This window comes from Podarcis gaigeae (genome assembly GCF_964106915.1).
Source record: "Podarcis gaigeae genome assembly, chromosome: 11".
NCBI lineage: Eukaryota > Metazoa > Chordata > Lepidosauria > Squamata > Lacertidae > Podarcis > Podarcis gaigeae.
The window spans coordinates 2,367,504-2,395,459 of NC_139687.1; the positions used below are offsets into that span (position 1 = coordinate 2,367,504).

General features: G+C 42.7%; 1 protein-coding gene across 2 annotated transcripts; it reads left to right on the forward strand.

Annotated features, from left to right (window-relative positions):
• The first annotated feature begins 1,831 nt into the window (after positions 1 to 1,831).
• LOC310826758 (cytochrome P450 1A1-like) lies at positions 1,832 to 27,767 on the forward strand. Of its 2 annotated transcripts, none has more exons than XM_083702054.1 (7): positions 1,832 to 2,196; positions 17,156 to 17,992; positions 20,759 to 20,882; positions 21,997 to 22,086; positions 22,178 to 22,298; positions 23,911 to 23,997; positions 25,327 to 27,767. In XM_083702054.1, exons 1-7 carry the CDS (start codon positions 2,149 to 2,151, stop codon positions 25,607 to 25,609), a joined length of 1,590 nt encoding a protein of 529 aa, XP_083558180.1. In that variant the 5' UTR covers positions 1,832 to 2,148; the 3' UTR covers positions 25,610 to 27,767. The 2 variants fall into 2 exon arrangements, with proteins under 2 accessions (XP_083558180.1, XP_083558181.1); XM_083702055.1 differs by lacking the exon at positions 1,832 to 2,196 and adding an exon at positions 14,876 to 14,951.
• Positions 27,768 to 27,956: the final 189 nt, after the last annotated feature.

The window sequence follows — 27,956 nt, forward strand, 5'->3', positions numbered from 1 at the left end:
GGTCGACTTATGGTAAAATAGCTACGGTACTGCTCATTCTGCAGTTCTCAGGCTGGAGAGAATGTTGTGGGCTCCATGTCTTCCAGTTTTGTATTTCTCTGGAACCCAAAGAACTGTAGTCTGATGGATCTCTAACTGATTTCTTAGTGGCATTACCAAACAATTGCATGTCAAGGTCCCCAAGCCACCCCCTAAATAAATCACAATTCACACAGAATTTTTGTTTAAGGTTTCTGGCATAATTTTGGCCACAACTTTATTAAAATACATAAATGTGAGTGGTTGCTTAGGCATTGGTTCCGGCTATCTGTCTCTGTCCAGGGATAGAACTGACTTCCAGATTCCAACGAAAGCCAGTAAGGGAAAACAATATTGGGGAGAAAATGGAGCTGAGCCCCAGGCCCTCATCGCCCTGCATGCTCCCTGGGGCTTGTCGGCCCTAGCCCATTCCAGGGATTTGGACGAAATCATGGCAAGCCCCTGGGTTCCTTTAACAGAATTCCCTTGCAGCAGCAGCATTGGAGGGGCAGGCACTGCCAACCACATCCCATTTACCAACCAACAATTAACCTTATAATGCCTAACCGCAACCTTACAAGTTGCGACAATTTGCTACGCAGTAGACAAAACCAAATGGCACCAGCCAATCTGCCAAATGGACAGAATTCCTACCAGGCCCCTGCCCCAAAAGCAGACAACCCCATGACAGGCATAGCAAGGTCAAACGCAACAGCCCTAAATTAGGGAGCGTGGGCGGGCGATCCGATGCACGCAGCGAAAGAGACTGAAAAAAGCTGCGTGCCAAGAATATATAACCTTCGGGCCAACCCTCTAAATGGTAACATCAAAATCTCCCCAACAACCCAAATTGGCCCAGTCACAGTTATGCCCAGTAACCAAGAGGGGGTGTCCTGTTAGACCCCACCGCAACACGTGCTCTCCATGAAGGAGAACACGCTTTCCCAGAATTCTTCAGGGGAAACCCGGGGCCTCCTCTCTGCTATTCCCTGTGCAAAACCTGCCCCAGAGGGTTGGGGAACCCTTTGGAGCAGATTTATGGGGTGGGGTGTGGGGAATTGCAGAGAGAGGAAAGGGAAGTTCTTTGGGGCAAGTGGGATGCCATTAGTGTTGTGTTGAATACAACCCTACAACAGTTAAACTGGTATAATGAAGATACAAGTTTAAAAAAACTGACTAGGACATAGAGCTTTCAGACATTTCTGTTTTCTGATCAATGTTTATAACTTAATTATAATTATATTAATTGTAGCGGGGGTTTTTGGTTCACTGACTCATACCACCTTGAATCAATATAGCCCACTTTCAAATGTGAAACTTAAATTATGCCTCACATGACATTAAGATAAACCCACATAAATTTCTTGAAGCGAAGCACATTCTGTTTACATGGCAGCATGGCAGATCCTTGCTTTGAAAGAAAATGGCTGACTAACGCAGCCTATCATCTGTTCAGATGACCTGGATTCTAAAACAGATTGTGATTTTGTTCCTGCCAGCCCCCCGCTAAAGAAAATGAATGGTTGATTTAAAAAGGGGGTGAAGAGAGAGGTGTAACTGAATTAACCATAGGAAACCAATTTATGGATCATTCAAGTACTTTAATAATTCCTGAATAAATTTAAGACTGTGTGGCACAATATATTGTTGGCTGTTTCTGCTGTGCAAAGTGAATCTGTGGCTTTTCAGGAGAGATTTATTTAGGATAGGGCTAAATGTGTTGCCAAGCAACCATCTCTGGTGCTAAGGCTTATAATCACCGGGGGGGGGGGGGGGCGCTTTAAAAGTTAGCCTTCCCCAAACAAAAGGGAACTGGTGAGTCATTTTCAGATGCTGGTAAATAGGAATTTCCCAGAAAATTGTTCTCTCTGTTTCTGAACTCCCATTTAGGATGTTTGGCACATCCACATCATCTCCTAATGCTGGATTTAATCAGATTTGCAGTCAAGATCATGAATCCTGTCAGGCTAAAGGCATCCAGGGTGACACTATGGGAAGCTACCCTCCTTCAAGGCAGCAAGATGAGTGGAGTGAAAGCGCTGACTTTCCAATGGTTTTCCCAACCGAAGATCCAGAAAACAGTGATGATGACAGCCAGGACAAAGTCTTCATGTGTGCTTGTACTTGGAGATGTTCTATTTAATATTTAGAGCCTCGAGATCCAGCAATTTAAAGCAGGTAACAGAAGCATGAAGCTGGAGGTTGGATAAGACTTTTGTGAATATTCAGCAAAATGTGGCTGAAATGAAATTGCTAGCTAGGCTTGGATTGTGAGTGGCCATTTCCCATTAAGATACATTCTCTAATCATGGGAATAATGCTGTTCTTGTTTTATTAAAAGTGGGTTTTGTGGAAGCTGAAATAGTACCTCAGCAAACAGATGTACTCTCTGCAGAGGGCCTTGCGTATTGCCTGAAAAAGACTTTTAACGTTGAACATTTGCAAAACAATTGATTACTATTAATTGGTATTTATTTTATTTGGGGTCACTTTTGATTTGGGACTGTTCTTGAGACAGTTAGGCAATTGCTGTACTAAATTGGAATGCTGTGTTGAAGTCTAATCAGTCAGCAACTTTAAGCATGGAAAGGAATGCAGAACAGAAACCTTTTTCTTTTTCAGCCAGGGCATATTAATTGAATGCTTTGATATATTGATTATTGAGTAGGTAGTGTGTAATACAGATGGGTGTTATTTTACCAATAATCTATAATTTGCTTCAGCTGTCTTATAGATTCATTAAGTGGAATTCGTATTATATAGTACACTATTTATTTTTATTTTTCTGCCAGATAGCACTTCTGTCTCAATCACATTGATCTCCGTGGAACCTTTCTTCTTGAGCTTGAAGTTGATTGCATCATGTACTGATTTTGTATAAATGATTAAAAATCTGGCTCTGACCTCCAGAAACTGGAATATTATTAAAAGAGTTTCAGGTTATTTATGCTATATAGATGAAATTTGTATGCTTCTTTCTGAGCGTTGCTATTCAGCCTGTTATTTGTGCTGGACTTTCTTGGGCACAGTGGCATCAAAATAAGGGAAATGGATTGTGGGGGGACTATATATATAAATATAAGTGGGCTGGTATTCAACCCCATAAAAATCCAGAGTGTTTCCACAGACTGCAAAATCTGTATGTATAAGAATGAGATTGGTCACTTGACTCTTCCAGCACTGGCAGAATCCCATGCAATGCAATTAGGTTTAGGGCAGAGCAGTGAAAAACAGTCTGAAAATGTGGCAAGAAGTGATGTTTGTTCATAAAAGTTTTGCAGATTCAAAATGCTTCTTTGGTATTGTTTCAAAGCCGTTCTATTCTGGGTTTGCTTTCAAATGAGAAACTTGTAGTTGTCTCTCTTAAAAATGATAAAACAGACACATATCTCTTTTACTTAATCAAGCTGTGTACTAATGTCTGCTCACCAGTTGCAGTTTTGTGTCCTGTGGAGTCGTCTTTCTTCTTAGGTGCAGGACTTAATGCTGAAGAACACTTGTCATTGGGCATACAGTGACATGCATATGTGTGCACACCATCAAGATGCAAGAAAAAATTGATTCAGTTTGCATTTAAAGGCAAGAATATGTCATTCACATTTTCCAAAACAACACATGAACCAAAACACAGCCATCCTTCAAAATTCACACACCTCTCATTTTTTTAAGGCAGTTTGCCACCCAAGTAATGACTAAAAAATGTGTATACTATGGTGAAGTGTGCATATATTAGTGAAAATTACATACATGATGAATTTATATGGAGATTTTAGAAAAATCACAAACTGATGTGGAGAATGTTAGGCAAGTCCCAAACAGTTTGGGTTTAAGTGCACATAACTTAACCTTTGATTTTGGTACCCAAAAGCAGATAAATGCAATTTAGGAACGTGTTAAATCTCCCTCTCCCCTCAGACTAGAATAAAATGGCTTTTACACAAATGAAACTCCTCAACATTATCCTCAATCTTCCCAAGGGATGGTTGATTTAAAAAGTTGTTATTCTCTCATAGTACTCAGAACTGCAAAATAATTTTATAGCGCTACATGATACTGATTTAGAATTGTAGAATCATAGAACTTGTAGAGTTGGGAAGGACCATAGACATCATACAGATTTGTTTCTTTTAGGAAATGAAAATACATGATAACTAGTAACGACAAGGAAAAAATGCTGTAACAACTTAACAACCCATAAAACTAATTCTCATCGTGACTAAAAGGAAAAAGTGTCCTTAAGGAAAAATCCTTCTGGTTAACTCAAATTCATAACCATAATCATTTTCATTGACAGAGCAAGTAGGCCAATCTACTCAAAGTAAATGCCAGCAATTTTAATGTGTTTTGCTTACTCCTTGGTAAGTGAGTGTTTCCTAGATGCCGTGTGCTAGAAGTTATCAATGATAGCAAAATGACTATCCAATGTATATGTGACTAGGAATGTAGGCTTACAGCACAATTACTTATTTATGCCTTTTAGGAAAGAAGTCTCATTAACTTCCAGGAATGTATAGATTTGCAGCCTTAATCTGTGCTAACTGCCCATGTTAACCAATTCAGATTTGTGCACCAAATTCATTTATTAAATTCCTTGAATTATGAAACAATAGACCCCCTCTCCCCGCCAAAAACACCAGTTCTTACATTTTAGTATTACATGCTGTAGGAATGTGGAAAAGGGGGAAATAAATGATTACAAGTGTCATGGCAAGCAATCAGTGTCAGATTTACACACAATTTATGTAAACTACAACTTAGGGTTTCAGATTATGAGTTGCCTCCTCATACAAAAAAGATGAAGTTTCAAGTTTTACATTATAATTGTAGAGTTGGAAGGGAACGCAAGGGTCATCTAGTCCAACCCCTGCAGGGCAGGAATCTTTTACCAACATGCAGTTCGAACCCACAATCCTGAGATTAAAAGTCTCATGTTTTTCCTACTGAGCACACTAGTTTTTAGGTGCACCCTTGACTGTGTATGCAAATATTTCTATTTCTCTTTTTTGTCATTTCAGTAAGAATAATATACATTTTTGGTAATACTACGGGGCTTCTTAAACTTGGGATAGCTTAGGGCCACATCATGTCTTCATCCAGCTCTGAGAGCTGTGCACTGTATCCTGAGCACTCCTCCGTATGCTGGGCTCTCCTTCCAAAATGTTGTATATGATGCTGGAGGAGAGATGCCAGTTATATTAGCAAACATTTGAGGAACATCAAAAGATTCACCACCTTGGTGTGTTCACTGTGCGATGTGAACTTTTGGGTTGATCAAAACTCCTGTTTTGATGCCCCTGAAAAAATATGAAATGAAAAGCTGTTTGATTATATTTTGAATTACTTATCTCCCCCGCTCTACATGATAACAGCTGTTATTGGAAGTGAACAAACTAGAAGATACAAAGCAAAGTAATAATGTGATATTTACCGTACTCCTACAGAGACCAACATTTTATATTTACAAGGGAATGATTTGTTAACTACGAAAAATGGCTGCTAGGTTCATGTGAGGGAGATTTCCATGGGAAGCCAGAACCTTCCCTTGACACAACTCACAACACCCAAGAAACAAGCTGCTATTTAAATGCAAGATCAGCCTGTTTTTTCTGCAGTGGAAACAGGTGTGACAGAAATAGCAAACATAGGGTTGCCAAATGTCTGGGAAATCCCAGACATATCCTCTTTTGGGGGGCCTACATGCCCTTCCAGGGGGATTTTACAATTGTAAGCAAATGTCGAGGTTTTTTGGGGGGGTTAAAAAGTGTGTGTACGTGGGCAGCTCAGGCTCTGGTGTGGACGGCTCTTGGTGGTAGCAGCAGCCAGTTGGGGGGGGGGGCAAGTGGGTGATCACTGAAAAAAGCTCAACAACTTTGTTTGTCCAGATCCCCCCGCCCCCGAAAATAGGTAAAAAGGGTAAAGGACCCTGGACAGTTAAGTCCAGTCAAAGGTGACTCTGGGGTTGCAGCGCTCATCTCTGCTTTCAGGCCAAAGGAGCCGGCGTTTGTCCACAGACAGCTTTCTGAGTCATGCGGCCACCTTCTGGATATGGAGCCCTAAGCAAACACCTATCACTTCTTTGGCTGTGGTCTAAATTTACCAGGTCATAAATTTGATTCATTACCTGTTATACATTGATGATAAAAATGCTTTTATAGACCTTGGTTCATCCAAATAAGAGCTACATTTTGGGGATGCGGGTGGTGCTGTAGTCTAAACCACTGAGCCTCTTGGGCTTGCTGAACAGTAGGTCGGCGGTTCAAATCCACACACCAGGGTGAATTTCCGTTGCTCGGTCCCTGCTCCTGCCAACCTAGCAGTTCAAAAGCACGCCAGTGCAAGTAGATAAACAGGTACCGCTGTGACAGGAAGGTAAACAGTGTTTCTGTGTGTTCTCGCTTCCATCATCATGTTCAGTTGCACCAGAAGCGGTGTAGTCCTGCTGGCCACATGGCCCAGAAAGCTGTCTGTGGACAAGTGCTGCTCCCTCGGCCTGAAAGTGAGATGAGCGCTGCAACCCCATAGTTGCCTTTGACTGGACTTAACTGTCCAGGGGTCCTTTACATTTTACCTTTACCTTACATTTATATTAACAGTGAGAATATGATTACATGCATTTTTTTAAAATTAAACCAGAGTCCATTGCACATGTGAAGAGCTTCATTCATTCCAATATACCATGGCTGTCCATAAATGGGGAAGCTCTTTTTGGTGAACATGCTTCTAAAAATTACTGGACCACAGTCTAGATTTTAATGATCTTGTTATTTGGGTTTGGATAATCAGTAAAATATATTTAAGCGACTATGTACTGCATTTCCCCCCTTTATCTTTGGTACAAGCACAATATCTGCAGTTTATTTAACTTTTTGGAGATCATTCACTGCAGCATTTTCTTGAAGGAAACCTCATTGTATTTTGTAAATAATGAAAATCTATGTCTGAAACTCCTGAGAATTTTATTCCATTTCTCCTGAGTAAACCAAATTATGTTTTTCAAATTAATCTCATTCCTCTGTGTTTTGACTCCCTTGCTTTAATATTGCTGTATTTATATTTTGATTTTTTTTTACTATAACTTCTTTCTGTTTGCATCAGTCTTCTATTTAATTACATTTCTAAATGCAGAAGTGTTATAGAATGGTTTGCAGTTAAGAAGCATTTTCTTTTCTACCATAGATGCCGAAGTTACTTAATCTGATAAATCTCCTAAATTTTTCTCACTTTTGTTACAAATTGGGGGTCTTTCTTCCTTCTTGTTGACCATTGGATGGCATGTCTTTGATACTGCGCACCAGAAGCGGATGGTGGGGTGAAACCGGTATGCTTGATTTCTGGCCAGCGCGTTGCTGTTGCTTAGAAGGAGGTCAGCATGGCTCAAACTGGCTCTACTAGTGACTTTTCACCATCCTGACCTCCTCACCACCTTTCCCTTTCTGTCTCACAGTAAACAATATGCATCCACTTGCTGGGAAGGCAAATGAGAAGCTCTGACCCACCTTCAGCCGAACACAATTTATCAATCAATCAATCAATCACCTTTATTGGCATACAGAAGATATAAAAGTATATAAATCAAAACATAAAATTGGCATCTGTTCCTAAAAGGAGTTACTTTAAGATAAAGCTAATACAGACATAATAATGTTTAAAAATGCCTCTCAAGTCTTATGGCGACATAGTTTCATGGCATCACTCATAAATTTAGCTTCATTCTCCGACTGTTGAATAGAAAGGAAACCCTGCAGAGGTCAGGACAATTTAACCTTTTTTCAGCATGGAGTTTAAATGTTTATCATGGATTTTTTGTGTAAAATGGGCAGCTAAATAGAACATGTGCAATAGTTTTGACCTGTTTTATGCATTTCTCAGTATGCATTTTTTTGAGAATCTTCCTTGCAGAATTGCTGATGGCAAGATGTTAGGATTTATCTAGATGGCAGGACTTTACAAGCAGTTCTGCAAGGTAAAATATAATTTACTGAGTTCAATGATGTGCCAAAGAGAGTGATCTGCTTTGCGTGCAGAGAATCCCAGCTTCCATCCTCAATATCTCCAGGTAGAGTTGGGAATGTTCATCAGAAACCCTGGAGAGGGATTGTCAGCCAGTGTAGCTAATAGTGACCTGAATGGGCTGTTGTTTGATTTGAGAAATTTGATCTGGTTTGTGTGTGTGTGTTTCAGAGATTATGAGGAGCGGTAGATGGGGCTGAGTGCATCCTTTTTAAAAATGTGCTTTTGAGGTGCAAGAGGGGGTTTTGTGAATATCCATTATTATATACTACAAACCATCTCATTAGTGGTCTACAATTTTCAGCCTCCCTAGCTTCAACCAAAACTCATGACACATTTCCAGATCAGTAAGTGTGGGCAACCAGGGAGGCTGCAGAGTGCTGGACAATTGTTAACTGGAAAGAAAAACACCTTTTGCCCTTGACCACTTTGCAATGACAGGCAAGACAGACAGGTGGAAGGTATCAAGGAATGCACTGTGCAGTTCCTTCTCTTGGATAACCAAGGTAATGTGTGCAGGTACCACATATTAGCAATATTGGTCAAATGTGATATATCACCTTAACTTGGAACAAATATATAATGCCAGTGCTTTTTCGGGGGAGGGGGGTACAGAGGTACGCATACCCCTAAACATTTTGTGAATCTAAGTTTGGCCTCATTGAGGGACAGTATTTCAATATGAGTAGGAAAATGAGAGTACCTCTAAACATTATATATTTGTTGCTGGTGGCGCTTCACTTCTGCTGATGCCAAGAGCCTCCCACCTCATTCTAATGCCCCTCAGCTGATGACCTGGTGTAATATAGGACTGCACCTATACTCCAGGAAAATAGTTCTAAGGGGGTTGGAACCATATGTTGCTTTTTCATTATCATGCATATAATGGAGAAGGTACTGTATATGCCTCCCTTGTATACCACATTGATTCCTGTGCTGTGCAGTAGAGGACCTCCCATAGACAACATCCTTTCAGGAGGTTTGTTCTGTATAATATAGGAATCGGGCCGTTAGCGTCATGGCAGCAACCTTTTGGTATACTCTCTCATGACATATCAGGTACCGTTTTTGTTGTCTTTTTGACAAATACCGAAGATCATCCTCCTTCAACAAGCCTCTTAAAGGAAGATCTTTATCCCATTTTGATTCTGTAGTGGAACTATTTTGAACTGTTTTTATATATTGAATTGTTTTTAATTTTTGTATTATTTTATATATGGAACTGTTTTTAATTTGTCTTGTTTTATGGTGGCAACTGCTTCATTTGTTTTATAATCTCATTCATATATATATATATATATATATATATATATATATATATATATTATATATATATATATTGGTGTAACCTACCCTGGTAAAGGGCAGAAATCTCATAAATAAAAGACACCCCTCTTATTTATTTATTTCATAAACTTTATACACCGCTTGATTGTAAAAAAAACTACAAAAAGATAAAACAAGAAAATCTAGAAAAAAAATCCCAAATATATCTTGAGGATATAGAAGTTAAAATACTAAAGCATATTAAAATTACCTCAACTTTCTAAGCATCTGGGTAGACATTCTTCAGTCTGAGAAATACCTTGGAAATACCCTGTCAATGCAAATTTAGAAACAAACACTTGCATTTTTTGTTTTTGAAAAATCATTAACTCCTAAGTACTACTGCATTACTCAAGTCTTTTGACAGATTAGTCTTTGAAAGGAGAAAATAAATAAGAAACTTCAGATACAGCAGCACACTTGGAAGACAACAGAAACTGAGGTCCCTGAAACAGAAACCTTTTAATAAGGAGTGGTGTAGAGTTCAGAGTTATCCATTTCAAAAAAAAATATTTGAGCATTCACTCTGTTTAAACTTCTGTTGTACAAACTTGGGCTTTTTTCTGAATTATTTGAAGAAGTTAATTGGGGGAAGTAGATATCGTGCCTTTAAAAAACAATCTACCATCCCAATGTGAATGCAATACTGCTCCCCACAATGCAAAACTTTTGTCTGATCTTCTAGAATTACAGTGACTATTTCTTTGATTTCTTCATTGAATTACTACCAGCTAAAAAAAAAAATTAAGAAAATAGGCTCACTCAGTCTTTCCCAACCTGGTACCCTGCAGCTGTTGTTAGACTGGAACTCCCATTAGCCCCCACTAGCATGGCTGGTCATCAAGGATGCTGGAGCTCCCAGGATTGTGAGCACCAGATTGTTGTACTTCTACTTCTCTTAGGCCTCCTTTCTGCACTGGCAGGAGATGCTTGCTTTGTTCTGCAGTCCCTCCTCATCTTGATTTTGCTTTTCATGTTCACAAAAGAGAGAAACATTGAATGCTTCACTATGGCACATTCCTTAGTGGGTGGTGCTGGCCTTTGGTGCATAGTGGTGTGTAATGGTGCTCTTCTGATACTGGTACCTCTGTCTCCTCAGTGGGCTGCTGGCTAGCTTGGTACCCACACACAGTCACTCCAAGTCACTTATGTCTACTTTGTATTTTTGTAGAATACAAAAGTGGCTTGTGGTGAGAGGGTGGGGAGGAGGGGCTCTAGTCTGAGTTAGTATACAGTCATACCTCATGTTGTGTCCACTTCAGGTTACGTGTTTTCGTGTTACATCCCGTGGCAACCCGGAAGTACCAGAACAGGTTACTTTCGGGTTTCGCTGTGGCGCTTCGGCTTGCATCAGTTCCGTGTTATGGACAGGCCTCCGGAACGGATCCCATCCGTAACACAAGGTTCTACTGTATACTGATCCTGGAGATACTGCGACGGGTTGACATCTTTCCTGCAAGCAGGTTTTGGTGGTGGCGGCTGATGATCAGTAGTTCTTGACAGTGGTGGCCTTCACAGCATTGGCACCTGTCCCTATAATGTGATTCCCTGGGTGGGAAAAGGAGTGTATCAGAGAAAGGCATCATCCTGCATTCTATTTCCAAGCATTTGTTGTGGTCGAAGATCTCCGGCGGGCTAGGGGCAGAGGTGAAAGCTGTTTCCTGCTCCTGTTGGATCTCTCAGTGGCTTTTGATACTATTGACCATGATTTCCTTCTGGACAGTCTAGAGGAGTTGGGAGCTGGGGGCACTGTTATGCTGTTTATGTTTCTACCACCCAGTTGCTGTGCTGGGATGCGGGTGGCGCTGTGGTCTAAACCACTGAGCCTCTTGGGCTTGCTGATCGGAAGGCCGGCAGTTCAAATTCCTGTGATGGGGTGAGCTCCCGTTGCTCAGTCCCTGCTCCTGCCAACCTAGCAGTTCGAAAGCATGTCAAAGTGCCAGTAGATAAATAGGTACCCATCCGGCGGGAAGGTAAACGGTGTTTCCATGTGCTGCTCTGGTTTCACCAGAAGCGGCTTAGTCAGGCTGGCCACTTGACCTGGAAGCTGTCTGCAGACAAATGCTGGCTCCCTTGGCCAGTAAAGCAATATTTGCGCCGCAACCCCAGTCGTTCGTGACTGGACTTAATGGTCAGGGTTCCCTTTACCTTTACGTTGTTCTAATGAGTTACATCATAGTAATTTTGAGAATCACTGTCTCCTGATCATTTTACATTGCTGCAGTAACATTCATCCTTTTATATATGTTAGCTGCGTGGACTGGTCTGTGATCCCTTGACATTTTCTTCTACTCACAGTGCAGCAGCTGCAAAGCAAGACTGACTGTCTTGCAGTGGGATGTAAAATGGTCAGGAGACAGTGATTCTCAAAAGGTAAAGGTAAAGGGACCCCTCCTATGGACATTCTACAGTGTGCCCCCCAAAAAAGAATATGCATAACTAAATTACATGTCTGAGAAGGCTTGTTGAAATAAAGGTGTTTTCAGCAGGCACCTAAAACAGGAGGAAAATGCCTGCCTAATGCTAAGAGGCAGGGAGTTGCCAAGTGCAGGGACTGCGTAAGATGGCTCTGTGAACAAGGAACGCTCCCTTCCCCAGGCACAAAGTGATAAAGCTTCCCTGGCTTTACTCTCATTATATCAGATCACCACAGGCACTGCTGAGACACAAGCTTTTCTTCATGTAGTGCAATGACTACAGGAGGGAAGATTGGTTTGAGACGGGGGTATTTGGGGCTCCCCACTGTGGCAGAGGACCCTCTGGTCCTATCCATGGTGGAAGAGGGCCTTGTCAGGCCTCACAGCCTCCTTCCGACACACATGACATCATGCACATTTGACGAGCCCTCCTAATTCTGTGTGGAACTCGGCACCTCCGCTCAGCACTAATCAATTGGCCCTCAAGGAGTGGGAGAGGTAAGGATCAGTCTCACCAGCTCCAGTTCCCCAGCCCTGCTCCATAAATGATATGCACATTTAGCCCCTGGATATGGATACAGACTGTGAGGCAGGAAAAGGAGTTTGGCAAAATTAGAGGCTGGAAAGAGAAAAATGAGGAAAATGAGGGAAAACTGTGTCTCCCTCAAAACAGGCAATACCGTTAACGTACAGAAGATGCAAAGAAGGACTGATTTAAAACTAGTTTCTTTTTTAAAAAAAGAAAACACGTGGAGCAAGTGCATCTGAGCAAATGAGGTAAAATGGCTATTCTAAGCAAGGATGTGTTGCAGGAAAAAAGTATCAATTGCACCTCCTGGTGGCAACCCAAAAAGTTTTCTTTAAGAGAAGTCAGGATCTTTTCTGCACAGGGAGGGTGTGTTTGTGCATATATATGTTGAAAATAAGCTTTCAAAAACACTATTGAAATCTCAAATTTGGCAAGGTGTATTTTCTTTTAAAATATTTTATTTAAACAAGAACATACACTTCAATAACACACAAGAACAAAAAGAAAAAGCAGAGAGTTCAAGTAGGGAAGGGGTGCCCTCTCTTGCAGCTCGGTTTCTCTTCCGCAGGCCGTATTGGGCCCGGGGGACTGAGAGGGGAGGACCAGATTTGCACAGGGTTCCCGATCGTGTGGACATGGAGCACATGAAGGTTAAGAGCGGAGGGCTCGGGGAAGGCACGTGCACACCCACAACCTCTACTCACATTATTTCAATGTCCCAAGAGGGATATTTTAACAATATGTTGAGACACTGTGGAGTGTCCATAGGAGGGCAACCTAGAAAAGGAGTCCTTTGAGGAATGGTTGAAAGAGTTGGGAATGTTGCCTCATAGGGCAGGCCTAGAAGGAGTGGGTAGAAATGCTGCTCTGTGAATGAATACAATGAGTTCCCCACTTCCAGCTGTCTTCAGCTGCTGCTTTTTCTTATTGTTCCAAACCATGTAAAGCAACTGGTAAAGCACATTGTGCCCAGGTCACATCAGTCAAGAAATTAAGAAGTATATGACAGCTATAAAATAATAATAAAAGATTAATGTTCAACTTTTGTGCCTACTGCACCTGGGATATTGCCATTCAATATTTTAAAATGCTAAATATGTGTTACTATCATACCAACTCTAACCTGCATAATTAGGAGATAAGGGTCCTTATCTGATCTCTATGGGTAAAGTTCTTTTCCAAGTTCTCCAGCTCCCATGCTGTGGCATGTTTGCTGGATATGTGCCAAGGCAAATCTCTTTCCTGAAAAGTATTTGGTGGGTTATATAACCTGCGGAGAGAAGAATACGCGGAATCAAGACAGTATACCAGTAGTGACGGTGGCAACCTTTGTAACTCAGGCAATGTGTTATGTAATTGCTAGTCCCTTACTATTTGAAGAGTAAATATCAGGAGGCACCACGGATGTTCCAAGCAGACGTTAGTGCAGTCATAGGAATGAAAAATGCAGTCATATAATCAAAGTTTATAGGCAAAGTCCTGCAAAGAGCCTCCTGAAAAAGAGCCAGCAGGAGAAGTGCGTTTTTCAAAAAGCCCCAAAAGTGGAGCCTAGCTGAAATCAGTGGGCCTAGACCATGCGTAGGCAAACTAAGGCCTGGGGGCTGGATCTGGCCCAGTCGCCTTCTAAATCCGGCCCATGGACAGTCCGGGAATCAGTGTGTTTTTCCATGAGTAGAATGTGTCCTTTTATTTAAAATGCATCTCTGGGTTATTTGTGGGGCCTAGGAATTCATTCATCCCTCCCCCTTAATATAGTCTGGCCCCCCACAAGGTCTGAGGGACAGTGGACTGGCCCCTGCTGAAAAGGTTTGCTGACCTTTGGCCTAGACATACAGCACAAGAAGAAGTCCTACTGAACTGAGTGGGTCTTACTCCCAGGTGCGTTGAGTCAGGATTGCAGCCTAAATCTAGACCTAGCCCAACATGTTCAAAATTATGTGACTACATACAGACTGCCATAAGGTTACCAAATGCCGTTTCCCGGGGACAGTCCCCGGAGTTACAGCTTCCTCAGCATTCACATGTATGTCGCGAACAATAAGGGTCCCCAGTCACTGAAATTTTTTTGGTAACCTTAGACTACCACCAGCCTGGTAAATATTTCTTGTAGGTAAAGGGTGGAGAACTTCTGGCTCTCTTGTTTTTCTGGCCTCCAGGTCCCCTCAGCCCAGCCAGGCTGGCCAGTGGGGGGAGCGGCAGCCCAGCTGTGTCTGGGGGGGGGGGGAAGGGAGGGGAGCCCTTCCTTTCTGCACCAGTGAAATTTAGAAACTTGGATTGCCGGACTTTGAGGCACTGTGCTTTCTTTTTTCTTTTTCAAAAACAGATTTAATTCTGCCCGCGTCGAATGGGTCTTTCTATGGTTCCAGCAGCTCTTCTCTTGATATGTAAGTCGCCTTGAGTCCCGTCAGAGGGAAAGGCGGGGTAGAACTAGATGATACGGACGAGAGTGGGAAGGCTAGGCCAGAGGTTCCCGCGGGCACACAGCGCCCTCTCGTGGCCCACGGGCGGCAGCGCCCCCCGTTTCAAACGCGGCGGGGCCAGGGGCTGGCGGGCGGCGCTGGCGCCCTCTGCTGGAAGCAGCTGGCCTTGCTGGGCGCGCGCGGAGGCGGCTCCGCCGAGGAGCGGGAGAGAGGGAGGCGCGCGAAGGGCAGGTGAGCCGCCGCAACGGGGTCCGGCTTCGAGGCCACGGCTGATCGGGGGGGGGGGGGGGCAGAGCAAAAGGGAAATGAAGAAGAAAAGCCTTGGTTTGCTGTTGAGAAATAGAAAGGTGAAGAGCCGTGCCTTGGAGCATGTGCAGAGTCGCTCGATCTCCGCGTCTTGCAGGGGGCGAAGGGAGTCGAGGCCAAGGGACCCGGCGAGTCCGGCGCGGCCCTTGCGGGGTTAGGAAGGCGGCCTGGAGGGAGCGGGATGGACTCGGCGTGGCTCCGGGGCTAGGGGCGGGGCGGGGCGGGGGGGGCTGTCCTGGATCTATATGCCAAATGCCTTTTCCTCAACACGGAGAGGCCACGATGAGTCTTTGCAGCCTCCATAGGTTTTGACTCCAGCCGGCATCAGCCCCGGCCGGGATCCAGCCCCGTTGGAGTGTCAGATAAAGCCAAACTAAGAGCTCAGAGGACCCCCTTTGCAATAGACAAATGTCTTCACAAGTCATCTCCAGAAAAGATACCTTTGACACCACCTCCCGTTTTCTCTTTTATTGAAGAACAGGATATTTTAGTGCCACCATCATCACAGAGGTGTCTGTGGAGGGGGTATATTGAATGAAAATGCATTGTATTGTAACTTTTGAATAAATGGGGGGGGGGAATGTGAAAATGGTCAAATACATTTCTGTCTCTTTCAACCCTGATATTTCTCTATTGGAAAACGTTGTGATAGATGCAAAACCCAAACATGTCTTGCTTTAGCTCTTTAGAGGAAAGCTTATGTGTAGCTAGGAGAGGGGAGATTTAAACTACTTGTTTATATTTTGAAAAGCAATGAGTTATCCAGAAATACTGTCCTTAAATTAACTTTAGTTTCTTCCCATGCCTCTTCATGAATCAGTTTATGGGAAAGAAGCTGAGACTGATTCCAGGAATTCTACATTGAAGAAGGGAGAAGTAAACAATTCTTGCTTTAGAGGCTTACAAGTGGGGGAGCCAGAACTTGGTTCAAAGCGCACACTGTTGCAACACTACCATAAATATTTATAGAGTTGCAATTCAGCTGAATCATTGCCAAAGTGCAGACTTCTCCATCCATAAATTAAATAACGACATGTTCTGGTTTTTGGATTTTTAAAAAAGAAAATAGTTTGGGATGAATTTGCCACTTACTATGTTTTCCCCAAAACAATTACATCTCATTCCATTTCTTAAATAGCCAGCCTTCTGTTTTGCCTGCACACATTCTCAAAGGAATCATCCCATGGTGATCCCATGTTGTTTTTTCTGAGCATCTCATTTACAAGATAAATGGTCCTCATCTCCCCCACTGGAATCCAAGCAAGTCTTATTCCAGCACCATTGCATCTCCTAATATCCCCATTGCTTCTAAGTTGGCACTGAAAGGCCAACTTACATTCTTTAGAGCCAGGGCTAAATCCAGCCTACCACTTGCAGATCCCTAGTCATGGTTTGTGGAACAAGGAGGAGGCCACGTTTAGATGACCAAATCCTGTCTAACCAGAATGTGCACGCACTTCGGGCAGATTAACAGTGCAAAAATATGGGCTGGTATTTTGATGCTGACAACGTCGTTTGGATGCTGTGAAAAGCTTGTTTGCTTGAGCAAGACTGACCCCGCAATAAGCAGCTATCCAGAGGTACCGCAGGGTTGCTGGCCATATATTATGAACAACTTGACTTTGGTGAAACATTGCTGTGTTCCCCAAGAGATATTTAGACACATTTAATTATTTGGCTCTTCTGTAAGGTTTAGGGAGCTCTACCCACTAAAAGGTGCTTTTGGTTGTAATTTAAGAGTCAGAGTTGTATACGGATTGTTATCTAAAATGTAATGAGTTGGGAGTGTGCTTTGCCACTATATAGACAGACAGACAGACAGACAGACAGACAGATAGATAGATAGATAGAGGTTTTACCATATGATATCACTAGATACAAAAGTGTGGGAGAAAGATCCTAGAATCACTTGTAGATGGAGAGATTGTGGCGACCAGAGAAATCCTCTGAATTGCATTGGGGGGGGGGCATGGACATAATGCGCCACGAAGCAAATGGGTTCTACTGTGTAGACGGGTCTGGAGCTGCAAAATGTCTTGCCGGAAATCTATGTATCTACACATGACTTTAAGTTTTATTTTATTTTATTTTATTTTAAAAGAGTTTCAGTCTGCCATTTTTATTCTCAGGTATTTTCTTATTTGAAAATGAATTTTACAGCTGAAGAAGTTTCCTTTTCAAAGGTGACCATTGCCTTCTTTACAGTGGCTTCCATTTTAATTTCTATACGAATTTTTATGAAGAGCAGGCAACCTCGGCCACCAGGACCTTGGTCTCTGCCAATTGTGGGGAATCTTCTCCAGCTGGGAGAGTATCCCTACATTTCATTTGAGCGCATGCGGAAGAAATACGGAGATGTGTTTCAGATAAAGCTGGGAATGGTACCAGTCGTGGTAGTTAATGGACTGGATGCAGTGAAACAGGTGCTGCTTAGAGATGGGGAGAGTTTTGCTGCCCGACCTGACATGCACACCTTTTCCTTTTTTGCTGATGGAGAGAGCCTGTCATTTTCTGTGAAGTACGGAGAAAGCTGGAAGCTTCAGAAGCAAATTGCCAGCAAAGCTTTAAGGTCACTCACCAAATCAGAAGCCACGTCTTCCACTTGCTCTTGTCTGCTCGAAGAGCATGTTTGTGCTGAAGCTTTGGAACTGGTGAAAACCTTCGTGGAGCTCTCCAAACAGGCTGGTAGCTTTGACCCTGCTGCCTCCACTACCTGCGCAATTGCGAATGTTGTCTGTGCCCTCTGCTTCAACAAAAGGTATGACCATGATGACGAGGAGTTTCAAGGCATGCTTAAGGTAAACGATGATTTCATAAAAGCATCAGGTGTCTTCAATCCAGCTGATTTTATACCATCCCTTCGTTACCTCCCGCTTCCTGCTGCAAAGGCTGCTCGAGAGTTTTATAGGAAGTTCAACAACTTTGTTGCAAAACGTGTAGAAGACCACTACGCCACATACGATAAGGTAAGCTTTCAGCCGTGGAGGCGGAGAACCCGGGGGGTGGGGGTGGTTCTTCAGGTAGCATGACACTTATCAAACCAAAGCATGGCAGGAGATCATGCCTGCCAAAAACATTGAAAGGGTGAATACAGGAATGCAGTATCTTTCTGTTCAAACACTGCATTTCTACAGTTTGTGGCAGAGTAGAATGGCAACTTAGATCACATTTCTCATATTAACATTCCTAACATTCCAGAAATGTGGAAGGTTGACATGTGTTTTAATCTAGTTTTCTGCTTATCATTGATTTTAATCACTTTTGAATGTTGTAAATAGCTGTTTTAAAAATAATTACATTTTTTTTGTAAACCACTTTGAGGATTTATTACAGCCAAGTGGTATATAAATCTTTTATTTCCTGGACATGCAAATATTCTATCTAGTTTCTCTAACAGCTAAAGCATACTAGTTTTCAACGAAATATTTTTAAAATTATTTTTAAAATTCTGATCTTCTTAAAAAAATGAAATGCATTGTAATGAAGCAGCTCCCCAAATGAAAACAACTTAGTTAAAGAAAACTCAAATTAAAATTAAAAACGCATTACAAATGGAGCAGTAGCAATTAAAAGAAAAAATAGAATCAACAGGGCAGAGAAAAACAAGAGGCAGCAAATCAATTGGGCTTAAAAACGTCAAAGAGCCAGGTGTAAACTAGACACTCAAAGAGCAAAACACTGGAGCCCCACAACCAAAATGGTTGCACTTCATATGGGGAAGGATTCCCCGCCCCACTACTTGGGTTCCTAAACCATGTAGGGCTGTAAAAGGAAGAATCAGCATCTTGATTTGAGCCTAGATGTTGGAGTAGTATGCTGTGTATGACTGTTGGTAGATGCTAATTGGGCAATAGCATTTTGCAGCAGTTGATGCAAAATTGTACCTCCAAAAACTGCTATTAGCTCTGGAGGGAAGACTGCACAGGCACAATGCTGGTGTCTGTATCCCTGGCCACCCCCACCCCCATCTCCACCCCCTGGAGTTCTGGGATACTGATTTTGTATCAGGAAATCTGAGGAGGGGGAATGTTGCATATCAGTTTTTGGCTCAAAAACATACCAAAGTACTGTGTCCACTTCTGGGCAACACAATTTAAGGAGGATATTGACAAGCTGGAATGTGTTCAGAGGAGGGCAAGCAAGATGATCCAGGGTCTAGTAGCTCTACGATTCTATGATACCTGCTCCAGAGACTAGGAACTGAACCAATGGCTTCAAGTTACAAGAAAGGAGATTCTGTGATAGGAATTTTATGGTCTTAGATATATGGCAACGTTCATAACCACACGTACATAGATCAGCACAGGAAAGCCAACCTGGAACCATTTTGATTCCTAAACTGAGCAAATGTTTCTCTGCATGGTCAAAAAAAGTCTCCCCATTGTCTCTTTCCTCACAAATCCTGTCTTAAGGACACATTTAAGATACAAGGTGTGAGCCTGTGACCTGGCCCAGGAAATAAGTATTTTACCACTACAAAAGAATGGCCAGGCTCCCCAGGAAATCCAATCAAGTAACCTGCCAGACAGGAGATAAACAAGGACAAGAGAAAAACAACATTGAAATTTCTGTGATGTAGGTGGGATGTATCTGAGGGGTGGTCTTAGGTGATGTATGCATAATGTTCTGGGGGTGGTCTTGATCTACAAGGTGGCAATTTCAATAGTCTTTATAAGGCCTTGCAGGCCATTGTTCTGGGTCCTCTTCCTCTCCTGCGTGTGAGGGGAGCACCCTGTTGCAACAGATCAATAAAGATCAAGCTTACTAGCTGCTTTGCTTCTCAATATTCTCTGGTTGGCCTCTGTTATTTTCTCCTACCAATAGGGAACCTATGTAAGGACTCTATATGGGCTCTTGGATACCCCATAAGGGAAAAGGGCATATTTTTATTTACAACAATTCCTACTAAACATCGGGAAGGAATATCTGATGGTAAGAGGTTGTCAAGCAGAGGTTGGATGGCCATCTGTCATGGATGAATTAATTGAGATCCCTGTGTTGCAGAGGGCTGATCAAGATGACCTTCAGGATCCTTTCCAACTCTACAGTTCTGTTTCTGTGTGCATTGTAAGGGGAAACATTTTGAAATACACATTTTTATGTACGATGGATATGTACACCTCCGGTTGCGTATCCTTCAGGATGCAAATGCAGCAAACCCGGAAGTATTTTTCCAGGTTTCACTGCACGTGCATGCGCAGAAGCACTCTACCATGCTGCACGCATGCACAGAAGCAGCACCTCTGGTTGCGAATTCCTCGGGATCCGACCAGAGCTCCGGAATGGATCCCATGCACAACTGGAGGTACCACTGTAGTTTAAAACAGAAGTCACAGATTAATGTGACTTCTGTCCAGCCTTATGTGAGATTGGGAGAAGATAACACTCTTGTACTGTCAAGAGAAATACCATTAGCAGCATTCTTTTGTGTGTATTGACTTGGCAGTAAATTCCTGTGACTTTAATGTTACTTAGGCCAATAGCTTGCTATGAAGTCAGGCTGGGATTGTTGCCTAAGGAATTTATCACTATGCTTGACATTATTAACAGCTGATACTTGCTGCTTTCTTTTCCAAAATAAATTTTGTCCTAAGAGTCTGAAGCCCTTGATTTGGCTGGGAGGGGAAAAAACAAGATAGACTCGTTATATGTAGGATTAAACAAATTGTAGGTTGCCAAGTAAAAAGTGATTGTTTGAAAATAGCATCAAGGGTTTTGTTTGTTTCCTTTAGAACCATCTCAGAGACATCACAGATGCCCTCATTAGTGTTAGCAATGAAAAAAGAGAGGATGGGAAAGCTGCAGCTTTATCTCATCAGAAAATAATAGTTACAGTCAATGACATTTTTGGGGCTGGTAAGTATGGAACATTTTTGCCACTCTGAGTTTTTAAACATGACCCTTAAAACACAGCTGCCTGCTGTTGACAGCTGATCTTTTAGGTGAAGAGCAGGTGAAATTTTTGTTGGGACCATATAAAGGCTCCTATCTTTGTTGGTGGATAGACTTAGTGCGACTTAAAATTCATGAGATTTTTAAAAAGTATACATTAATTAATTGTAGACCTCTTGCCCAGTGTCTTCTGTGTAGATGGATTTTGTGTGATTGTCAACATGGACAAACTTTAGCAAAGTGTGTTAATTTTTTTCCAACACCTTAAATATGGAATTGGTTTCACCCCCTAAAATGGAACTCAACATAATCCATTTTAATGTACTGATAGGATAGTACTGTTTGACTGAACATTTTCTTGGACCATTGCAAGGGGTAGAATTGCAAAATTGACTGTCAAACTGGGACTGGTTGTAAATTTCAGCAAAAATGGACCTGTGACCTGAATTAGGCATTTGGCTAAATAAAATTATGGCCAGAAATTGAGGACCTGATGACAAAAACTCCATCCTACAAAGCGTTGCAACTGTGGGGAACAGAAGCGTTGAGTTGTGCCCAACATTAGGGGAGTCCGTCATGCATGCGTGATGTCACATGCACGCCATCCCTCCCACCGGACCAGGGCTGCTCAGCTGCTGTCCCCCACCCTGGCCATTGTGAAAGGGACGCACAGGGCAAAGACGCCTTACCCTGTCACAGCCCTGGCAGAAGATGCGCATGGTTGTGGGATTTTGAGGGTGCCCAGCCCCCTCCTTTAACATTTTGCAGGTCCTTGGCCCCCGTTACAGGGCACACCTGGTGGGGAAAATGCTCATGCAGGCATGGAAATATCCAGGACCTGGATTTAAGTGAACCATTAGCAATTACCAGTAGTACCAAAACATGTCAAATCATAACGATCTAGTCAATTTTATATGGAAATGTATGGATGTATGTATTCCATACATTCATGATGGAATATCTCTTGGGATTTGTGCATTATGCCTACAACGGATTTCAGCATATAGAAATACCAAAGTGTTGTTTGCAGAATAATAATTTAACCACAACATATCCTGACACTTCTTTTATTTTGTAGGCTTTGCTACACTGTCAGTATGTTTGCAATGGATATTTCTGTACCTGATAAGCAATCCGGAAATTCAAACAAAAATTCAAGAAGAAATTGGTAATGCTCTTGATTAAATTGATTAAATGGAAAATTGAAACAATCCTGTGAGGCACATTGCTTGAAACATGTTCCATTTTGTTCTGTGCAGATGCAAAGATTGGAGAAAGACCATCAAGGTTTAAAGATCGAAAAGTTCTGCATTACACAGAAGCTTTCCTTCATGAAATATTTAGGCACGCCTCCTTCCTGCCCTTCACTATTCCTCACTGGTAAGAAGCAGAGTTGGAGAATGGTTTTGTTTCAGAGTTCTGCTCATATGACTACTTCATGTTTTGCATGGTGCTGCCAACACAGACAGAACTGCCAAGTTACCTTAACTGACTGCATGGAATAGTTAGCACTCTGCCCCACCCCTTTCCCTAACTTCCCATCACTGGAGTCTGCCTTAACACTGGGGCTTGACCACAGAAGTAATATTCCAGATAATTTTTGCCGTCATCAATTGAATTCTGTGTCCAGTAGAGTACTGAAGAAAGAAGTGTCTTATTTTATGAGGAGTTTCCCTAGCTTATAGGTAAAAGATGTGGCTTAGGATATTTGTCCACCCTGTTACAGTTCCCTTAGATCCCCTAGCCATCCCCCAATACTATAATGCTCTTAGCCCTAAAGTGACCAATTGCAAGAAAGCCACTCAGGCAGAACTGTTTAAAATTCACCACCAGCACCACCAAAAAAGATTTATTTGTTTAAATGGCCTATATTTATTTGTAAATAAAACACATCAATTAACAAATAACAATGCAGGGGCTGGACATCTTTAATCAAACAATTTGAAGAAAAAATGAGTGCCACCCAAATTCAAAATCCACCAGGATGAGAGTGGATCTTGTGCTTTCCCGGCTGAGCTGGGACTCAGCCAGAGATATGCTAGCAAAGTCCATTACCTCAACTCAGCTGACAGTATTTAAGCCACCCAAAATGGGGTGGGGGAGGGAAAAGAGACTTGCACCAATTCAAAATCAATTTTGTCATGTGACTTAGCAACCTTTAGGAACTTAGCAAATTTATAAACAAGATTAAGTGGGAGAGTGAAAGTGAAATTTGAGGATGAAAGCAAGAACGTGGGAGAAACAGCCAGTCTTCTTCTCTGGGAGCCTCACCAAGAACCAAGCTACATTCTGGATCTCAGGATGTTTTCAACTCTTTACTTTAAAGTAGAGTTTGGGAGGAGGCAGCGCTGAATCACCCTGCCCACCCAGATCTCTGCTGTTAGCCCTCTCAGGCAAAAACTCCACAGGTGCGTGACTGAAGCTTTGAGGGCAGTTTAGATGGAGAAAATGTTCATGTTCAGAATGCAGAAAAGATGTGTTAAGGTGAAACCCAAAATGCTTCAGGAGATGTAAGCATGGAATGCCTGTACTACAAACAGGGCAAAATAAGAAACCATTGTTCAACTCAAATGGAAAACGGGTTGTGGGGTTTATTTCTTCTTTCGTTCATCTTGTTTTATTTTAACAATGAATAAGGAAAACAGTATTTCATTCACATGAAATGTTCCATGACATTTGGAAAGCTCTTAAATCCCCAACTGGAGAAGCCAAAATCTGTAATGCTGGTACATAACAACATAAAATCTAAGTGACCCTTTATGTCAGCAGTGATGGACCCAGGCCATTCTTGGTGCTTCCTTTTGTTTGTACCATGACAATTGTAGCAGGAAGTGTACATCAGTGTGGAGCAATCCTAAATTATATTTCTGATGGTGGGGGCCATGGGTTGATCTCTCACCACTATCTGTAGATTGCTGTGAAGCTGTTGTGCAGCTCCACATATCAGTGTTGAACAAAAGTGATGTGTATGCGCTTGTGTGTTTGTTTCCAGTACCACCAAAGATGCCACTCTGAATGGGTACCATATTCCCGCAAAGACTTGTATCTTCGTTAATATGTATCAAGTGAATCATGATGAGTAAGTAACAATACTATTTTTAAGAAAAGGCATTATAGTTAGGGCTTGTTTTTTCTTGTGTCTGCTGTGCATAAGCTTAGAACGTAGGGTGGACAGGGCATGACGGAGAGGGACTTGTCTTGGGGGCATGATGCATTTCTGAGCATGGCAGGTAGAAGCTCCTATTGGACCATTGGGCAGTAACACACACCTGGTCTCCGAGCTTTCCAAGCAGAGAGTGGAAAAGGAGAGGTGGCAGGGAAGTCAGTGCTGTGTGGTCAGACTGGCAGGAGTGCCACGTTGGCTGTGCTAGTGCACTGGCAACCCCATCCAACCATCTTAGCAGCTGGCAACTGTGCCACTACCAGGAGGCAAGGTGCACAGTGACGTCCCTCCATGCTGGCTGCTCTTGACTCCCACCTTGTGGCCTCTTGTCAGTGGAAGCCATGCATCTTCCCTGTTTGGTTGCTATCAGGGATTACCTTTGCTTGTTAGGGATATTGCCTGTGTCCTCTCTGGTTGCAGCACTGCAAGACCTCCTCTCCCAGCAACACAAGGGGCATTTCAAGCATCTCCCAGTACAGGGGAGGGCAACCATTTTTCTCTTGGGGGCAGTCTGTTAGAGGACATCAGTGGGTCAGAGGCAGTGGTGAGCAGGACTAAAACCTAATGCTTTCTCTCTTTCTGAGCCCATCTCTCTGTGCCCCACTGATAGGAACATTGGGAGGTGCTTTATACCCAACTGCTCCATCGACTTCAGTATTGTCTACAGAAGGGCAACCATAGGTTGTCCAGATGTTGTTGAACTACAACTCCTGTGAGCCCAAACAAGCAGTGGCCTCGGATGACGGGCATTGTAGTTCATCAACATCTGGAGGGCCAGAGTTTCCCAACACCTGCTGTCCACTGACTGGGAGCAGCTCTCCAAGCACATTCCCAGCACTACCTGTTGGGGATTGAATTTGGGACCATCTGCACGCAAGAAGTGCTCTGCCACTCTCCGGTGACACCTGCCTTTATGTGTATATCCCATGGGTGGGTGGCCTAATCTCTACTTCCTGTTTGCTTTTGAGTCTTTTTATCAAATAAAGCTTAGGACTTTTATCAATCCATTTCAAACTCATCTCTGCCTCCACAAGGGACATTGTTTTTTTCCATTTTAAAGTGGGCTTCCAAAAATTTGAATTAAAAATCTCAGTGGAATGTTGCTTTCTTCATTGATTAGGTGAGGCTAAATTACGTGAAGCATAACTTAAATTAAGTGTCCTACATTGACTATAGCAGCCAGCTTTGCTTCTTGTAGGAGTTGGGACCTCTAAAATATGGTGTGTTCCCCCCTTTTCACAACAGATCTTTATGGGAAGACCCATACTTGTTTAAACCAGAAAGATTTCTGAATGTAAATGGAGAGCTCAACAAGAGCTTGGCTGAGAAGGTATTGATCTTTGGAATGGGAATACGAAAATGTTTGGGAGAAGAAGTCGCCCGCAATGAAGTCTTTGTCATCCTCACCACCATCTTGCAGCAGCTGAGGCTGGAGAAACCTCCTGAAGATCATCTAGATCTGAATCCAATTTATGGGCTGTCCATGTCACCTAAACCATACCGAATTAAAGTATTATTGCGCACTTGATTGTGATGAGGGCAACAGCTTTGCTTTCAAAACTCAATGATAATGCAGTATGAACTAATGCAGTGAGAACTAATCCATGAACCTTCTGCGACTATATTGCATCTGTCAGGAGAACCATGCTGGGTTTTTTGCTTATTATGATTTTTTAAAATCACTCTGATGACAGGTATGAGATTAGCTAGAGTGTGAATTTAATCCAGGCTGTTCATGAGCAAGTTGCCCATATATCTTTGATGTTTTGTCTTACAGGGCATAGAACTATGGGAGGAGGGGACATGCAGATGAGTGAAAGGGTGAAAGGCTGTTCTGCAGTACCAAGACCCTGAGCTGGTGGAGGGAATTGCTGCTCTTAACTGGGTCTCCCAACAGGGGTGCCAACTTGAATAAAATACTGTGGGGGCCCAGGTAAGCCCCACACTGCGTAATCGATCACACGGTGCAGTGCACACACACCATTTGAATGGGAAGGCCCATCAACTTTGTGGAGGCCCCCTCAAATATTTTATTGTGGGGGCCGAAGCCACCACAGCCCCTAGGCATTGGCTCCTATGTCTCCTGGTGTTACATCTAATGGCTTCTGTAAGAAGGTGACCCAGAGGTTTTTGAGCCCACAGCTTGACGAACCACATTCTTTCTGTGGCTCCCCTGTTGAAGCCACTTACACCGGGATTCCATTACAGGAAGTGGGGATTTCCCCATAAGAGAGAGAATGAAGCTAAGAAATAGGCATAGGGGTATGTTTATCTAAGCAAAGAGTTGAAAGCGAGAGACTGTTCCCTAGCATGTGAAAGAGGGCAGAGAAAGAGACTGAGAGATCTTACTCTGGAAGGTATTGGCACCATTCCAAAACCTGGTGCCTGTGCTGAGCTGTTGTCAGCTGCAGTTGAAACCACCCGGGCAGCAGCAGCAGCAGCAGCAGCAGCTGGGGGAAGAGGTTGCAAGGTGTTGGGCTTCAGGACTCTTCTCCCCCCATGCCTTCTTCCTACCTTGCAGTTTTTCTCTGGAGAAATAGCATTAGCAAATGGATATACTCCCCCACATAAAAAAATTCATTGCTCTTGTAACGGAACAAGGTAGCTGTAAACTGTTACCTAAACAACTTTCCATGGTTTCGTTATTGTTGCCAGAATCGGTTATGGCTGATGCAAGTCTGTTGCTTCTTGCATGCATCTGACAACGTGCGCTTGGGTCCTCTATAGGCCCAGAGCTTTCCCCCCCAGAGGGTACTCATAGATACACAGTACTAGCACCTCTTTTGTTGCTCCTGTTAAGAAGTGTGACACTTAGTGTTAACAACTTCATGGTGACTACCGGCACCTATTTTTCTAGGAAAAAAAAGGACTGGTTGGGCCAAATAAAATTTTTAGATTTTTAAGATGCCACCAGTCTTGTCATTATTTTAAACTATGTTTGCCTTATTGTTTTACATTAGTTCACTGAACAATTGATAGACACCAGGGCCAGCTATATCTATAATGTAAGCCTAGGGTATTCCCCTATTCTTATGCGGGGATTCTTATGAGGCAAAAGCCATTCACCTGGCCTGAACAAAAAGTTCATTTAAAAAGCAAGTAGGTGGCAGAGGCAGTCACAAAACACAATCTTTGACTTCAACCAGAATGAATGAGGAAAGAATTTTCAAGATTGCTTCTAAAATAAAATGTGTTGGCAGTTCTTTATCCTCCTGAGGCTTGTTGAATGCTTGAACCAGCCTTCCTCAACCTGCAGATGTTTTGGACAACAGCTCTAATCATTCTTAAATAATCTCTAACAAGCACTGTCTGTTTCCTTATGCTCTGGTTTGGATCACTGAGATCGTCTGATGGGGCACTTCTGGTGGTTCCCGATGCCCATGGAGTTTGATTGGCCTTTACTAGGGACTGAGACTTTAGTGTGTCAGCCCTGCTCTGTGGAACTCCTTGCTAGTAGAGACTTGACAATTTTCATTCCTGCTGCCTTTTGGATGTCTTCTAAAAATGATTTTAGTCAGACCTTTGCCATGGGAATTTCTTTTCACTAACCAGTATTGATGTTTTACCTGATGTTTTTATTGACATTTTTATTCTCCTTATTGTAATTCTGTATGCTGTATTCCACCTTCTGTCCTGCTGTGGAAGTGTAGTCTATAAATATTTTAATAAATACACAATTGACAATGCTGGCTGTGGCTGATGCGAATTCTAATTCAAAACACCTGCAAGGCACCAGATTGGGGGAAACTTGCCTAAGTTTAGGAAGGGGGTAGCAATTGGGGGGGGGGGAGGAAAGTTTGAGAATAGCTTGTTCTCCAACTCCAAGGACAATCCTTTTCAGATCAGAGATTTATATTCATTCTCAGCAGACAGGG